Source organism: Phymastichus coffea, unplaced genomic scaffold (assembly GCF_024137745.1).
Source record: "Phymastichus coffea isolate CEN01 unplaced genomic scaffold, Cenicafe_Pcof_1.1 PCOF00008, whole genome shotgun sequence".
NCBI lineage: Eukaryota > Metazoa > Arthropoda > Insecta > Hymenoptera > Eulophidae > Phymastichus > Phymastichus coffea.
Genome location: NW_026706819.1, coordinates 74,470 through 93,113, shown reverse-complemented (window position 1 = coordinate 93,113; position 18,644 = coordinate 74,470). Strand labels below are relative to the sequence as shown.

The 18,644-nt window shown below is 33.5% G+C and overlaps 1 protein-coding gene across 1 annotated transcript in view; it reads right to left on the bottom strand.

The window, feature by feature from the left end:
• Nucleotides 1–14,351, bottom strand: part of LOC131669562 (protein CREBRF homolog) — a 259,087-nt gene extending 244,736 nt beyond the window's left edge. The window contains exon 1 of the mRNA XM_058944519.1: nt 12,930–14,351. Coding sequence (XP_058800502.1) covers nt 12,930–13,719 — 790 coding nt within the window. The 5' untranslated portion in view covers nt 13,720–14,351. The remainder of the gene's footprint in view (nt 1–12,929) is intronic.
• Nucleotides 14,352–18,644: the final 4,293 nt, after the last annotated feature.

Genomic DNA, 18,644 nt, shown 5'->3' with positions numbered 1-18,644 from the left:
CGCTTGCACTCTATCCCAGGCTTGTTTAGCTAGAATTTTGTCGGCTTCGTTTCTCGCCTCAATGTTCTCTCGATTTTGAGAATAAGCAATATCGTGATCTTTACAAGCAGCGTCTAGCGGATTTTTTCAAGGATCACCACAAGCAAGTCGTTTTTTCAATTTAGTTCCCGGTCCGCAATACTGATAACCAGGCAAATAAGCTTCGAATGGTAAGTTATTAATGATCTTATTCACTAAGCCAGCACCACCAGTCTTTCTTTTGTAACAAATGATCATACCTCATCAGAAGACAAAGTCTTAATGAAACTAAAAATATATAAACAGTCTTTTTATAGTTAGTAGTCTCATTCGTCCTTCGATCGGTGATTAGAAAACAATATGGACTTCAAAGAGCAACCACTTAAGTTGCAAGTCATAAATTTTGATAATGTGGTTGAGACGGAAAAACGAGAAAAAAGACATGGTGAACTACTGCCTGATAGTATACGAGCAGTTTTCTGTGGTCCTAGTAACTGTGGGAAAACTAACTGTTTGCTACCACTAATCACACATCCTAATGGACTTAGATTTGAAAACATTTATGTTTATTCAAAGTCCCTCAATCAACCAAAGTATAAGTTTTTAAAAGATTTATTGGAACCGATTGATGGTATACAGTATTATGCATTCAGCGAGCATGAGGCAGTTGTTTCACCGGATAAAGCTAATCCAAATTCCATCATGATTTTTGACGATATAGCCACTGAAAAGCAGGACAACGTAAGAGCATTCTTCTGTATGGGAAGACATAAAAAAGTAGATAGTTTCTATCTCTGTCAATCATACGCTCGCATACCGAAGCATCTCATTCGAGATAATGTGAATTTACTAGTTTTGTTTCGACAAGATGACGTGAATATTAAACATATTTATAACGATCATGTTAACTCAGATATGACTTTTGAGAAGTTTAAAGCAATTTGTTCATAATCATGGATTGACGATAATCATGGATTTATAGTTATTGATAGAGATAGACCAATCAATCATGGACGGTATAGAAAAGGATTCGATTCTTTTGCTATAAATATAACGGAGTGAACGAATGAAGATTATTTAACTTTAGAAATTGCAAGCGTCAACATGGCTAATTTTGAAAAAGAAAAGAAGATGCTCGAGCAATTATCTGAGGCTCGTGATGTCATCAGACGTAAGTATCAACTAATAAAACGTGACAAAGCTGATTTAGAAAATACATTGAATGAAACTTTCAAACCTATAGTTGATCCATTGAAGAAACTTGTGGAGGTAGCTATTGATAAAACTAACGATAATACTGAACAGGAAACGAACAAGGAGAAGAAAATTACGTTCGATAAAGTTTTCAAGTCAAAAACAACAGCTGACACTCCCTATAAATCTCGATATTTCAATAGTACTGTTAATGACTTAAACTCAACATTACATCCGCTTGATTCTACATTTGAATCCGCTATGTCTATTACTGATGATGGTGATGAAGACGAATTTAGTAAGACTAGTGAATCAACACTTGATAGAACTGCAATAAATTTAGACAATGTTAGTTCAAAACAACAAAAACAGCTATTGGATGACTCGATTGTAGGAAACTATATTCGACTATTGCATGAACCGCAACAGAAAAGTAATTTAGACAAGACATTTGGCGTTCGCTTGCATGAAAATACATACTACTGTAGGCAAAAAGTAAGGTGAATTTTCAATTTAAACTTTGCGGGCTTAACATTTCGGGCTAGTTCTTTTTTTCTTGAGTTGGTAGGACTGCGAATGACATCTGGGACAAATTTCATGTCAATGTCATCATCAGTAATATATTTACGCTTGTGTTTACCAAACGACCAAGAGTGCATGTTTCGATTTGTACAATGTCTGATTTAATTGAGCAAAGAAGTGCCATCAAATTTTGTTTGCGGAATGAAATTTCGGCTGCGGAAACGTTGAGGATGTTGCGGAAGGCCTTTGGTGATTCTACCATGTCGCAGAAAAATGTTTATAAGTGGTACAAAGACTTCAAAGAGGGTCGAGAACGTGTTGATGACTTGGAGCGCTCCGGACGACCATCGACGTCAACAGATGACCAACACGTCAATAAAGTGAAGGAATTAGTGCTCGAAAATCGTCGGTTGACTGTTAGAGACCTTACTGATATGATCGGAATATCAGAAGGATCTGTGAAAACAATTTTGAAAGACCATTTGGGCCTACGAAAAGTCAAATCTCGTTTGGTACCGAAAACGCTCAATTTCTTGCAAAAAATTCGCCAAAAATTCGACGCATATCGTTCCGCAACCACCGTATTCGCCTGATTTGGCTCCGTGTGACTTCTGGCTATTCCCAAAACTCAAGAGACCACTCCGGGCAACGCGTTTCGAGTCGATTGAGGAGATAAGAGCTGAATCGAAGAAGGCGCTGATGGCTATACCGGAAAGGGACTATTTGGCATGTTTCGAGGATTGGAAAAAACGTTGGCATAAGTGTATTTTATCGGGAGGGGATTACTTCGAAGGGGACGACATTGATGTAGAAGAATAAATAAAGATTTTTCATTTTACAAACAAATTCACCTTACTTTTTGCCCACAGTAGTATGTCATAGGCAATTCTCCAATTTCCTTCCAAAACGATAATGTGACTGTGAATGATAAAGCATTCAGCAAGACGCCTGGATTAATGGAACTTCTCTTTCGTAAAGAACCTAATTCTAAATTAATCAGTTCATCAGATATTGAAAATTATATAAAAATTCTTGAAATCACTAACACTCATCGTAAGAGATACGAAACAAATGGAGAATATCGCAATAAGCGTGTAAATAAATTTAAAAAGTATATTGGTCCAAATTTATCTTTAAGTGGTAGTGCTAAGAAGCGAAAATTGACTATTGATGGAAGAGGTCTTTTTCCTAACTATAAAATAGCAAGAAAAGGAACATTATTTGATTATGTATATTGGGATGATCCAAACGAGCTCGTTGATCGATTGAGATTGCTTATCGCCGAACAAACCGCTGGTAATCCTAGTCATATTAATGAAATTCATTCAATCATTGAAGAATTACGTGAAGCTGGCTATATATATTAAGACAATTCTAAATATTCCTCAGTAATAAAATGAGTGTTGATGTGTTTGGACGTACATTGAAAAAAAAAGGAGGGTAATCAAGGTCCTCCTGGTATAGGGTATAATATCACTAAAGACGGACAATACGACGCGAATGACAAAAGAATTTGTTATATAGCCGATCCTCAGGAGAGTAACGATGCTGTAAACTTACGAAAGTTGCAAAAAACTTTTGAAGCTAACGTCGCTACGCTTACGACTACGATAAATAATCTGCAAAAAACTAGTAAAACTAACGTCGATACGCTTACGACTACAATAAATAATCTTAAAAAATCTTTAAATATAATAAGAACACAATTACGATCGTATGGAGAAGCGATTCAATATTTACAAACAAATAATTATAATGATAATAAGGAGAAAGAAATAAGGATTACGCCGTCTGACTTTTCATTCAATTATAACAAATAGATTGAAAAAATGAAACATCAAAGAGTGGTGGATGAGTTACACAAACCAGCACGTCGAAACTATCCTCGTCGAAAAGTCGATACGTGGAATAGATGAGACGTGGCAAGCTGATCTTGTTGAGATGCAAAGCTATTCTAGAGAGAATAAAGGTTTTCGCTATCTATTAGCTATAATAGATACGTTCTCTAAATATGCTTGGGGAGTTCCAGTAAAACAGAAAACTGCTACAGATGTCACTAACGCAATGGAGTCTGTATTAAAAAAGGGACGCATTCCTAAAAATCTCCAAGTGGATAGAGGCAAAGAGTTCTACAATACAAATTTTCAAAGTTTAATGAAAAAATATAAAATAAACCTTTATTCTACTTATAGCAATCTTAAAGCATCAATTTGTGAACGTTTCAATCGAACACTAAAAAATATTATGTGGAAAAAATTCAGTTTAATAGGAAATTATAAGTGGATTGACTTTCTCCCCAGTTTAATAGAATCTTATAATAATCGAAAACATCGCACAATAAATATGAAGCCTAAAGATGTGACTAAAGAAAATGAAATGCAGGTCTTGACACGATTCTCTTACGATCATCGTCTTTTCAAAAAACCGAAATTCCAGGTAGGAGATAAAGTGCGAGTAAGCAAGTCTAAACACGTTTTTGAAAAAGGATATACGCCTAATTGGTCTACAGAAATTTTTACTATTCATCGTATTTCGAGAACTAAACCTGTAACATATCACCTACTAGATTATCAAGAAAATCCCATTGTTGGAGGTTTTTATGAGCAAGAACTACAGAAAGCTATGTATCCTGATATTTATCTTGTAGAAAAAATTCTCAGAAGACGGGGTAATGAAGTTTATGTAAAATGGCTTGGCTTTGATAATACTCACAATTCTTGGATAAATAAGGAGACTATACAACAATGAATTATAAATATAAATTTATATGAATCTAGCTTGTATTTAAATAAATAACTGTTTTCATTTATAAATATTACATTGTTTTTTTATTTTAAGGATAAGAGCCCCAACCTTCGCTCTTACCTGTGAGGTACTTCCATTTTTTATATTCGACACTAGTGAGTCCATTAAGACAAGTCGAAACCTGCTTTAATAGAAACACTAATGACTCATTTACCTCTCCAGAAAATAAATTTATATAATACAATCTTTATTGAGATCTAATAAGATATACAAATACATTTACTTAATATTAAATTGAAATCGATCACATCCATAATATTGAATAAATAATGCATATTTTTGTACTCTATCAGAAAGATAAATAAAAAGATCCAAATGATGAATTATCGCTCTTGACATTCGGTCCGGTAGAACAATTTCGAACTCACAATCGAGTTCAAGAATAAGAATAATCTAGAGTCTTTTTCTTCGTATGGAAGATGATGTATTTTAACATTCTTCGCAAACCATAAATGCTTAGAAGAGGAGTGAGATCTCCTGTTGTCTCTTATGGCTGGCATGGCTAAGCTTCTACTACTACTACTACTTCTTCTTCTTACCAATGGTTCGAACAGAATGGTATTCCTATTAACATCTTATCGATATTTTAGAATATAACCCCACTACTTCGCTTTTCGAGCCGCCGAAATCCCCCCCCCCCTTTCTTTCTTATTTTTTGTTAGGGAATGGTGAGAGCCCCAACCATCGCTCTCACCTGTGAGGTGCTTCCACTACTAACATTGCTTATGAGACCTTTACACTAAGTCGAAACTCGGCAGAAAGAACGCAAAAGTAATTACTTCAACCTCTCCAAAAAAAAAAAAAAAAAAGGATTTGAAGGAATCATTAAATTAGGATTAAAGAGATAATTAAAATTTTAAATATAAATTTATTTACTATTTATGCATTTACATTTTATGCTAGATTAATTTTTAAATTCAAAATTCGAGCCTTCTCGATGGTAAATAAACAACTCCTTTTTTTCCATAGTCTCGAATAATTTTTTCAGCATATCTTCATCTTTTTCTAACGCTAAGCTTACTCGCTTAGGTAGAAAAATTTCGAATTCGTCGTCTACTGTTATAACTACACTGAATCCATAACGAGTATTAAGCCATCTTAATTTCGTTATCATGTAGGTGCAGTTATTTTCTAATTGTGCCATCGTTTTTCTTGGTAAGAATGCCGATTTGGCTATTTTATTAATTGATGAAAAGTCCATTCTACAATAACAAAAAATCAATCAATAATTAATACTACTAGGATATATAGTTAGAGAGCTACTAGTATACAAGAAACTTACTTTTAAGAGAAAATCTAGAAGTCTAATAGGAGAACTAGGGAGAGAGACTACTGCTGTTGCTTCAACCTACTGCTGAATAACTGCGACGGACTGAGGTGTGTTCTCCGTTTTGTACCATGCATCCCCTCTCTGAGAACTCGAGCCGCCGTAATTCCCCTCTCTTTTCGCCTTATCCCCACTTGAGTAATTTCTCATATGATTCCATTGTCCATACTCCTCAGACTTCAGTCGCCATGTTTGGCGTTGTCCCCGACTCTACCGTTGTCCCCACTCTCTTACTATTCTATCCTTAGTCTTTTCCTAACTGAGCCTTCTTCCTCCCCACTATTACTACTCTGTTCTGAGCGACTTCTGTCGGAGGTTGGAAGAAGCTAACAACTTTCTTGAGGATTTTCTTCCATACTACTCTGTTCTGAGCGACTTCTGTCGGAGGTTGGAGGAAGCTTACAACTTTCTTGAGGATTTTCTTCCATTTCTATGATCTTTCTTTTCCTGCGTTGTTCCGCACTCTCGATTTTAAGCTTTGACGTTTCAATAGTTTTGTAATGACCCCATGGAAGTGTATCAGGATTTTTATCGAATATACATCGTTTATCATCATATGGACTTAGTGCTACTTTCTGCACTCTTTCTGTTCTTACTTGATGTAATACACTTCGTATATTACATTGCTCACGTCTAATAATTTCTAAATCCAATAAACAGTTTCGAAAATCTTCATGATCTATTGTTTTTATGACAGTATGTGTTTTTACGCCTTTTGCTTTCTTTATTGCTTGACGGTTTTCTATTAGTATACTATACATTTTACTTCGAAGTCCAATGAATTCTCTTATAATATTACCATTGTATTCATCTTTCATAATACCGAGAACCTTTTTATTAATTAACGGCATATTAAACTGATTATTTTCTGAGTAATCTGATGTATCAAATTTATTGATATCTTCTTTCATTATATCATATATATCAACATCTTGAAATTCATATACGAGGCTATCTGTATCAGTATAAAGTAATTTTGCTTTATGAGGTAGTCTTTCTTTTATGTAGCCATAGTGGAAGTCATATACTAATGTTTTTGAGAGATCTAGCACACAAAGTCCAATATATATTGGTTTTTTAATACTAATAGACGTCCATGATAACTGTATTGCTACTAAATTTTCATCAAAGATTGAACTACTATGAAAGTTGGGTTGTGCGATCCGTGCTTCTGCTCCATATCTACCACTCCATGCACTAATTAATTTAACGTCTTTTCGTTTCCTTTCATCCTCCATAGTCTTTCCGTATACTGCATTAATCATGAGTTTATAGAATAACTTTTCAAATTCATTTTTAGCTTGTTTTCTTTTTTCTGTATTCAAATCTACATAAGTTTTAAGCCACGGCTTTTGATTAAACTGAAGTGCTCTGTGTATTTGTTTTATTTTGAGTCCGTATTTAATAGCCTGCTTTAGTGCTCTATAATGAATGACATACCGTTCTTTATCATACAGTGTTGTTAAAAGTTTTTTTGTCTTGATCCAGGTGGTGTGTTGTGTTCAGGACAAAGTGGAAGGTCCTTATGTTCGTCGTGTAGTTCTTTTGGATACTCTAGATCAACTTCTAAAATATATCCAACCTCATTATTATCGGAAACATTGAAAAAATGAGGCTCATCGATGTTAGAGACCCACTTAAAATTTTTAAATGGTAATGATTGCGTCATCGCCCATCCATATAAATTGTTAACGTCAAAGTATATCAAAGTCTTGCTAGGTTCTTTTTCATTATATTCTGAGCCCATATATCGATTATTAGCTTTTGAGTATCTATTACAGCATTGACTAATACCTCCTCGAATGCCTTTTTGGATGAATAAAACCATGTCTATATCGGTTAAAAGTTCTAGCTCAATTTTTGTACACTTTAACATAGCATCCCATGTTAATCCAGAAGTAGTATAATAGTGTGCCGGATCGAGTTGATACGCGTCCATACAAGTTTTACGAAAATTTTCAAAAATATCGGCCAAGAGTAATACGTCAGTTTTTAAATATAAATCAGAATACTGTCCTAAATCAATGATGTCAAATGCATTCCACACTTTTTGAGCATGCTCATAGTCAGTTTCAGAGATGTTGCTATCTATCAATTGACTATGAAAATCTTCGATAGGTGGTAATTAAGTCTGTTTTAATCTTTCAAAACTGTTAACATACTCATATGGAAAAACGCCTTTTCTCTTCAATAATTCTATTTGTGTTTTTGTATATTTATCTATCTTGAATTCATGCTCTACGATATTTAGTTTGGTTAAGTATGAAGACAGTTTTTCGAGAGATGATGGCATAAAACGAAACGAATCAATAAATCGAAAATTTATAGTACTACCGTCCACGTGTTTTGTGAAAGCTATATATCTTTCCTTGTTTTCAGCTAAAACAGTCACATTTCCCTCAAGATCAGAGCTAGTAGCTATTTCTTTTATTATAAAATGAGAATCATATCCAGTAAGGTTATGGAAGACAACTGGTATAAAATAAGGATTCTTATAATTTAAATTATAGGATGCGTGAGCAGCACCTCTAAATCGACCCGTCAAATGACAATGATCTCTAACTCTTGTTTCATCAGGTTGAAAATATTTTCTACAAATATGACACATTTTGCTCATCTTGAAATCCATTTGATTACGCCATGAAAGATTCATTTCTATTGCATTCTTATACATTTGATTCATTTCATCTAACAAAATCTGAAATTGTTTGATAATCCATTGTGCGGGTGATTGTTCTTCATTCAGTTTTTTTCTATACATCTTAAAAACTGATTTGGAATCATCATAACTACATTTTATATAAAGCCCTACACTAAAGGCTTCATGATCTTGGAAGGATCGTCCGTTATTTACTGGTTTCAATAAGCACTCTAAATCAGTATAGATAATAAACGGAACCATTTCTTTTCGATCATAATGAATAAATTTCAGAAGAGGAAAATTAGGTAGATTAACTCTATATTTATTTAATTTTGAACAATCTGTCTCATGAATATTCAATTTTTCTTTATTATTAAAATAGTGAAGACAGCGTTCACAGAGATAAATTTGTGCAGTATGTTTCGTTACTTGACTTCTAACAAGAGCAGATAAGTTTTTAATCCATACATAGTGGAATTTTAATTTGAAATTATCACTGTTATTTGATCTATTAGATTTTTCTGTTTCATTCTCATCGATATAATCGCTTTGTAGTAACAAAAGATTTACATGCTTATCTTGTTTTAAAGTTGATATATAATATGGTGAGACTTCGAATTTAAAACCGTATTTTTTTAGTATGTATAGATTTATTGAAATACTATTTAATTTTTCAAATTTAGGAATATTCTTTACCTCAACAGGAAAGTTTATATCATCGAATTTCAATTCATTCGCAAAGGGCATATAATTTTGAACTCTTTCGCTATGAAATCTAGCTGGATGAAGACAGGCAAGCACAGCCCATTTAAAACATTCATTATCTGTATTTTGAACGTTGATAATTGCTTTTTTATCTGCTATTTATTTTGGTAGTTGAATATATGAGCCAGGTTTGAAAGGATTAAATTTATTTATATTAACAGTAATACCGATGATAGTTTTTAATGTCCAACCGGAATCTTTTTCTTGAAATTCTTCTAAATTTTTAAGTGTAACATCTTCAATATTTTCTGTAAACCATAATTTAAGATCTGTCGTTTTATAAATAGAAACATTTTCGGTGTTGAAATACTTTACTTGAATGTCCTCTACATTATCTTTTATTACGGTAAATTAAGCTGACATTTCTATATTTATTTTTAGAGCATTATGAATTGAAAGATATTTTGGTATTTGTAGTTGTAATAATTTATTTGCTGCTTTTAAGAATGACTTTATATCTCTATATTCTTGATTGGCTATGAATGCAGTAATGATACGTTTTTCAAATGCTGAATTTATTTCACGCCAAATAACTCCGTCCCCTTCAATTTGGTTTGGAATGACTCGTAATGAATTAACATTTCCTCCGACTTTTATGGAATTATTTAAATTAATTTCGATTGAATTCAAATGAGTAGCGCATGCTTGACATCTCTGTCGTATTGCTCTACTTAAGTTAGGCCGTAACATATATTCTTCAAGAGAATGCAAAGCGGTAATTATTATATTTTTCCATCTAATAAAATCTACTGCTACTGCTACTGCTACTGCTACTGCTACTGCTACTGCTACTGCTACTGCTACTGCTACTGCTACTGCTACTGCTACTGCTACTGCTACTGCTACTGCTACTGCTACTGCTACTGCTACTGCCACTGCCACTGCCACTGCCACTGCCACTGCCACTGCCACTGCCACTGCCACTGCCACTGCTACTGCTACTGCTACTATTTCGTTTCTCCCAAAAGTTTCCTACTCTCGAAGCTCCATTCAAAAATAATGAAAGTATTGTTTTTAAACGGAAGAGGTAATAAATTTAGTTTTAGTTGCTCAGTATGTGATTCGTAATTAAGATATAAGATAACTTCAAAAGAAAAAAAGGTACAAGGGTATGTTGGAGGATGTTAACGCAACTAAACAAGGCTAACTCAAAAACCTTATCTCTAAGGCAAAAAAAAGCAATAAAATGACTAACAGACGTCATTAAGATTACTCTATCTCCAATCACCTGCTGCGTACATACTTTCGATCGCATCTTCATTGAAAAAGAAACATCGAATGCGTTTTAACCCTCAGCATGAGGTAAAGCGTTATTGGAGAAAGTGCAAGCTCGTGTGGGTGGTCGAAAGTTTCCTAAATTATATGTGTGGCCCTGAAAAAGGATAGTGCACGCTACTAGAACGCATCTTCATTTAAAAAGGAACATCGGTTATGCTTTAGACTCTTAGCAACGACTTCTATAGCAACCTACCTTAACAACCTCTGTAGGTGGGTGGGAAAGTGGGTGAATGGGGGGGGGGGCACTGTCGAAGGGCCCACTGGCTTCTGTCTCAGGACATACGCATATACCTTATGCATTGGCGGCGCATCTTCAATGCATAAGCTACATCGATTACCTTTTAGGTACTCAGCGGGAGGTGTCAAACCAACATCAAATGCCCCTTAACATTCAGCATGGGGCCCACTGGCACGCGGAAGGTGTCAAAGGTACATCAAATGCCTTTTAGACACTCACCATGGGGTCTGACCATAAATTAAAAGGTGTCACTACCTTCACACCTTCATCGGGCGGCTCCTTTATGTCCCAGAACATACACGTATCCTTATACATTGGCGGCATCCTTTGTCGGCTCCTTTGTGTCCCAGAACATACATTGCTTATCTACTGAAGCGCGTTAGGGTTTGAAGATATACGTTCCGAAAAGCGAAAATTGAATTGACGATGCCCTATAATATTAGCTTAATTATAAAATTATAATGATTTCAAAATTTTTCCCTAATAAGGAATCACAAGTGAAAACTTATATTAACTATCTATATGAGTGTGAAAATGCTCCGTGGGGGTAGTTTCAGGATTTTAAGGGTAGACGATTATTGCGCTGTGGAGTCTAACGGATATTAATTTGAAAAAAACTCGATTTTTCTAAAAATTTTCTTGAATAATGTAATATATTTTGAAAGTTACTTGCCCTATGTTACGGTATAAGCGTACCGATTTAAGGGTTGTTGTAGGGGGTGTAATTGTCGTAGCGAGTTTCCTTTATGTATACGTTACTTTGGGAGTACCCTGAGGCTATTTATCGTGAAATAAACTTTTATTTCAATTTTTGATTTTTTCGTTCACCATGAACGTTCTGAACTTCAAACTCATTCCAATGAGAATGGAAGACAAACCATCGAAACTGTGTCGAAAATAAATTGAGTTGATATAGTTTTTGTTTATAGTATAGGGTGTCACTCTAATATTTCTTTGCTTTATAATTTCACAATTTAATATGATTGAGAGTAATAATATGGTTAATTATTTTTCTGTTTGCATTGAGAAAATATTTCACTATTCATTTTATAATTGCAAAGTAAAACTAAAATCAATTTTATACTCAATGCAGCAACAACAATTTTATAAAGAATTTTATAAATGACTCCTCGAATGTATATCTACTATTTAATAAGTCTTTGTAATTTACTACATTAATAAAATAATAAGATAGGCGGTTAATAGGGGACTAACAGTAGGTAAGCAAATGAATATAAACCAAAAATATTGTAACAAAAATTTGTTATTGCGCAATTTTAATATAAAAAAAAATTTTATTTTAACAGTATCACTTACAATTTAATGTAATCAGTTAATTGATGAAAACCTTTATTTTGTATTTGTAATTTTTTTACGTTGTTATCGTACAGATTTGAATGATCTGGCCATGGAGGTGTTATGTCCTGAGACACAATTTGAGTTTACCACAGTTCAGCAATCAATCGAACTCAGCAAAAGTTTAAGTAGATCAATAAATCAAAGCATTTGGTTTATTGGCAGTTGTTTCAATTCGCGACACGCGACAGCTGAACTAGCTCTTCTGAATTCTTGTACAGCCTTGATATCTTACCTTTAACATTGAGTTTGTATTATTTTGAATTTATATTATTTCGAATTAACATTATATTCAATTTATATCTGTTAAATTTGTATCACTTCAAAATTGTATTGCACTGATTAAGAATTGATTGCTAATTGTTATTTTGAAATCTAATAATTATCATATTAATTTTCTGAAATTGAGTGTATGTGTATGATTGTTATCAACTTAGTCAACCTCACTGAAAGAGTGCAGTCAACTACTGAGACAACAAATAACCAATCCACCAAGAAATGCATAAACCAGGTAAGTCCTGATGTTATTACTACATCAATTAACAAATAGATAAAAAATATCAATCATAAAATAAATCAGTAAGGAAAATATAAGATTAGATTATCAATCAAATAGAATCATAAAATATACTATAAGCCTTGACCACCAAGTCAAGACTTAACTATTCGTAATGCTAAAAAATAATTGTTTGATAGTTCATTACACTAAAGGTATGATTATCAAAATGGAATGAAAATTAAACTAAAGAAAGTACAAATTATTTTTGTGTCATTTTATAAAATACCTGCAATGTTGGAGCCTATAGGGCTTGGAAAACTAGATGTGCCTACAACCTCTGCTGGGTCATGATGACAGCTGATATTCACATTGTTGAATTGTGAGAAACAAACAGCAGGTAATGGACTTGCTTGTATCTGATCATTACGATTCCCCCAACCAAGTGTTGGTTGCACAGTTACTGGAAAACTGCTGCTTCCAAAAGGACAAGGGCTTGAACTTTGACCAAACAACATAGAGGAACTGCACTGTTGTTGATGTGACTGCTGAGTACTTGAGTGGAGTAGCTGATGAGACTGATTATCAGAGTTTGGTCGTAATGGCTGCATATTTTCATCAGGCAGAAGCAAATCATCAAAATTAAGATCACCAAGGAGCGTATCTTCATTGGCATTAAGCTCAGCAAGTGTTGGACCTTGGATTAAATCAGCTTTATCTACCTGAAAAATGTCATCATCATCCATCCCAAATGAAAGCAAAGGCTCAAGTGGTTCAGCAAGCTCCAACTTCATGCTGTTGATATCGGTACCAACAAGAACTTCATTTGGATGCCGACCACATAAACTTCCAGTGCTGTCCAGACTGCCACTGCTACAAACCCAGATAGCTGAATTTGTTAAGGGTGAAGGTGAAAATTGCTCATAAAGTGATCGTTCGCCTCTGTGTCCTCCAGAGATATTGGGAATAGGCACAGAAGCTGAAGAAGGATTTACTACCACTGTAGTATTTTCTTGCTTAATTACACTTGCAATAGCACCATCTCCCTCCATACACTTTTTGCACATCGAGTCACTCATGTCTTTTTAATTCAATTATTCAATTAGTTAAACTTTACTTTTTAAGATAAATATATACAATTAGTTAAACTACTTTTTAAGATAAAAACATCTACCACTTCATTGATATACTGCAATTGAACATTTTAAGCGAGATATGATTGTAGTACAATTGTTGATCCGAGGCCCAAACAGTTTTTAACATGATAAACAAGTTTTACGTTGACGCTCTTTACCTTTTTACAATAAAACAATTAAATAACGCTTAACAAGCACGTAACCAAGATTATTTTTATTTATTAGTTAAATTTGCAACACGACATCTACATTTGTTACAAGATACTTTGTACTTTCAAAACAGTCTTAATATGTTGTTTTAGAACCGACAGAAACGTACCAGTTGTACATGATTTGTATAAAGATATTTGTCGCAAACAGCCTCCAAGCAGAGCCACTGATTGTCAACAATAACATTGATATGCGATGCAAGGCGCATGCGTAATATTGGTCGCATTCAATTATCGTTCAAATCATAAGACAGCTCCATCAATCGAGCAAATAAAATTGTTGAAATATTGTTTTCAAAAATATTTTCAAAAATATCACCTAAACATTTTTTCATCACTTTTAATTTTGAAAGAATTTCCGGATGGTATTTTTGATACAAGCATTAAAAATCCTTTTGAATATTCAAAGTGTCAAGGCAAGAAAACCAGTGGTCACACCGTCACGGAAGCTTTAAGGCCCCGGTCCCATAGTATGAATGCGGACGGATACGGACGCGAATCGCAACTCTAGTAACATCACTAAAACTAGGTAGTTCGATTATTTAGTACCAACACTACCGGTAGTGAGCAAAAGTAACTGTTGTTTAAAACTGACCTCCCTTACCCTAGCCTGCAAAGTATAATGGACAGTAAAAATAAAAAATACCATTCGAAACATCTCTAATTGAACCTTCCAAAAATGCTCATTATTTTAATTGAACCCCTTCAGTTGTCCCAAAAAAAATTAAAAACTATGATAATTTTTTCGTTTTTTGTAACTGCGATATCTTTAGTAATACTTAATATTTTTGTAAAAGAAACAAGGCAAAAAATTGAACCTTTGCTCGTTTTAATTGCACCCCTCTCACTTTTTCAAAATTATTAATATATATGTCAAAAACAACAATCTAACTTTATTGTATGTTCTTTCCAAATAACCCAATAACCTAATAATCTATTTGAAAAGAACATACAATAAAGTTAGATTGTTGTTTTTGACATATATATTAATAATTTTGAAAAAGTGCGAGTGAGCAATTAAAACTAGCAAAGGTTCAATTTTTTGCCTTGTTTCTTTTACAAAAATATTAAGTATTACTAAAGATATCGCAGTTACAAAAAACGAAAAAATTATCATAGTTTTTAATTTTTTTTGGGACAACTGAAGGGGTTCAATTAAAATAATGAGCATTTTTGGAGGGTTCAATTAGAGATGTTTCGAATGGTATTTTTTATTTTTACTGTCCATTACACTTTGCAGGCTAGGGTAAGGAAGGTGCAAATTATAGAGAATTGATCATGGAGACTGTATACAGAAGGCGAGGCAGGCCTATACCGCCCGTGTTAAAGCGTTCGGCAAAGTCACAGTCCCAAAGTAATTAGCCGATTTTAGCGCTGCGTGCGGTAGTTAGTGAACTACTAAAAGACTTACAATATGAGCCCAGCTTATCGACCATGGAGACGTATACAGTCTCCATATTATCGACCATGGTACTGTAGGTGACGAAGATAACCCGCACGCGAATAACTTTTTTATAAAAAGGGATAAATTAATTTGATAGAAAATGAATACTGTTTTACGATAAAAAAGTCTTGCTATTTTGTTCGTAAATGTACATTTTCAAAGTTGAGTAAATAACGTAGAATTTCCTATCTTGAAAAAAAAAATGTATATATATAATAACTAAATTTTTCAAAAAAGTTTTAGCAGTTTGTTTAAGTGAGACTGTTACACACACGCACACACACTTAGAATGATTTTCAAGGTCATTTGAAGGTCACAGTGATTTTTTGCATAGGAACCCCTATTTTTGATTCCGAATTTTGAAATAACGAGAAATTCTACGTTTAGATGAGGTATTATGTGTGGGGTTTGATTGATGATGATGTTCCCGCATATATTTAATATAAACAATTAAATAATGAATATAAAAACTGAAATTAATATTTTGACTGTTTGCGTAGTTCTTTAGATTTTAATATTTTTGCACATCATGGACAATATTGTGTCTCTTGCACGCCACTTTCATTCGTCTTTCTAAATAGTAAATTATGAATTTGTATGTTAATTTTATTATATGATCTGCACAACCAAATTACATGATCTGCACAACCAACAAACGCTAGAGAGTTCGTTTTTATTATTTTTTGAACAATGAACTGCATACTATCTCTAGTCATGCCATTATTACACTCAATTATAAAGGTCATACAATTTTCAACCATCTTAATTAATTCAAAAACATTGTCGCTAGACTTAATTAAGCCACCAAAACTCTCTCTAGCATTTGTATAAGTTGATGGCGTGCAGCATCACTGGAGAACGACTCCAAATACAGATTGCAATTTTCGCACTCGTTGGACTTGATTATTTCACGGATGACCCAGCTAGACACGTCTGATATCAATCGATCGTCTGTATTGATCACGTTATAAATATGGTCCCATTCGTCATCCTTTTGAGCAGGTATCAACTCCCTATATTTGCTGATCCAATTTAAAATTGCATTCTGCAAAGACATGTTATTGTCCTGTTGCATTGCTTTTGACTTTTCGGTGTTAATTAACCCATTAACGTCCAAAATGTCAAAATTTCTTGCACGTTTTCAAAGTGATTTTTTCCTATGTAATTGGCGTTGAAAAAATTCTTGAACCACATATTCTGATGCAAAATTGCATGCTCTTTCAGAATCCGTTGCCAGAATCATGATAAAACTCACAGGAAAAGAGATATGCTCGATTGAAACATAAAAAACACCTAAATTTTCGAAAAAAAAAATTTTTAGGATTTTTTTTCGAAGTGTTACGGTGAAGATATCACCTTGCGACCGTGATCAAAGGTGATCATGGGATTTGAAGTTTAACAGGGAATTTTTTTGTTTACCTTGAACCATCGCTTCTTTACAAAATGGCGGAAAAAACGAATTTTTTTTTTTCAATCTTCATCAATTTTTTTCTCAAAATCTATGGACTTTAGAAAAAAATTCATAAGAATAAAAATGCCTTAGAATCGCTTGAGGAATATTGTCAAATTTTTTCAGAATTTTTTGAGACATTTTTGAAAATCCCATTTCCCAAGTTTCCCGGAAAATCAAAAATTGTCTTAAAAAATTCTGAAAAAATTTGAGAATGTTCCTCGAGTGATTCTGAGACATTTTTGTTTTTATGAATTTTTCTCTAAAGTCCATAGATTTCGAGAAAAAAATTGATAAAGTCGAAAAAATAAAAATTCGTTTCGGCCGATGTTTTGAAAACCTATTGGTAAAAAAACGTTCTGTCTACGAAAACTCGGAAAAAATTTTAATATTGCTCGAATGATTCTAACTTATTTTCATTCTTTTTTCAAAGACTTATAGATTCCGACAAAAATTTCATCCTTTATTTCCATTTCATTTCGGCAGATAAGCGTAATTTTTGGTCTCATGTATTCATGAATATTCGTCTTTTTTTGTTCTCTTCTTTCGTGTTTTTGTACATACGGATGAGTGATAAATAAACGAAATCATTAATTTCATACATTATGTCGCGGAAACGTGTAAGATCTTCTGAATATGAATCAGATTCTTCAGATAGTGATTCAGAACTCAACGTATTGATTCCGGATCCTGACTATTCAGGTTCCGATGATTCTGGTTCCGATTTTGATTCAGATTGCGAACATGAAATACCCAATACCACTTACAATAAAGCTCGTGCAAATTATTCTGAAAAACAAGATAAACTTGAAAAAGGTCATGAATTCACTTGGATTGAGGGTGAAAAGTTACACCCTGATTCTTGTGAAGATAAAGTATTATTGTCCGAATCGCAAAAAAAGAAAATACATAGGAGCGAACCTTTTCAATTGTTTGAAATCTTTTTTTCTATTGAAATGAAAAAATATATTATTGATGCGTGTAAAGACAATGGTTATGATCTGAAATTGAAAGATCTTGATACTTTTATTGGAATAGTTATTTTTTCTACATTCAATCCCAGAAAATCACAGAGAGATTACTGGTCATCTGATCCGTATTTATCTAATGAAGTAGTTTCTTCTGCAATGTCTCGCCAACAATTTGAAATCACAAAATCTAAATTGAAGTTTTCAAAAAACAAAGACAAAGATTCAAATGATCGAGGATGGCGCGTTCGTTCTCTACTGAAACTTTTTCAAAATAACATCATGAAATTCGGAATATGGAGAACTGCTCTATCCGTTGATGAGATGATGGCCAAATCCTATTCAAAAACTGTTTTGAAACAATTTATTCGAGGAAAACCGATAAGATTTGGTTTGAAATTTTGGGGCTTGTGTACTTCGGACGGCTATCTACTGAATTTGGATCTTTATTGCGGCAAGAATTCTCAAATTGGAGATAAGTTATCTAAATGTGCTTTAGGTTCACGAGTAGTATTATATTTATTACAAACATTTTTTCAAATAATAAGTTATAACAAAATTTCTCAATTTCATCTGTACTTTGACAACTTCTTCACGAATATGGATTTGGTATTACATTTGAAGAAATTGCGTTTGAAATGCACTGGTACTATCAGAGATAATCGAGTCAAAGAAAAAAATGTGCTTGATAAGAAAGCTCCAAGAGGGACATATGTGGTGAAGCACGACGTAAACAGTGGCATAAATTTCATTACTATCATGGATTCGAAGCCCGTCTCAATAGCTTCAACTGCAGC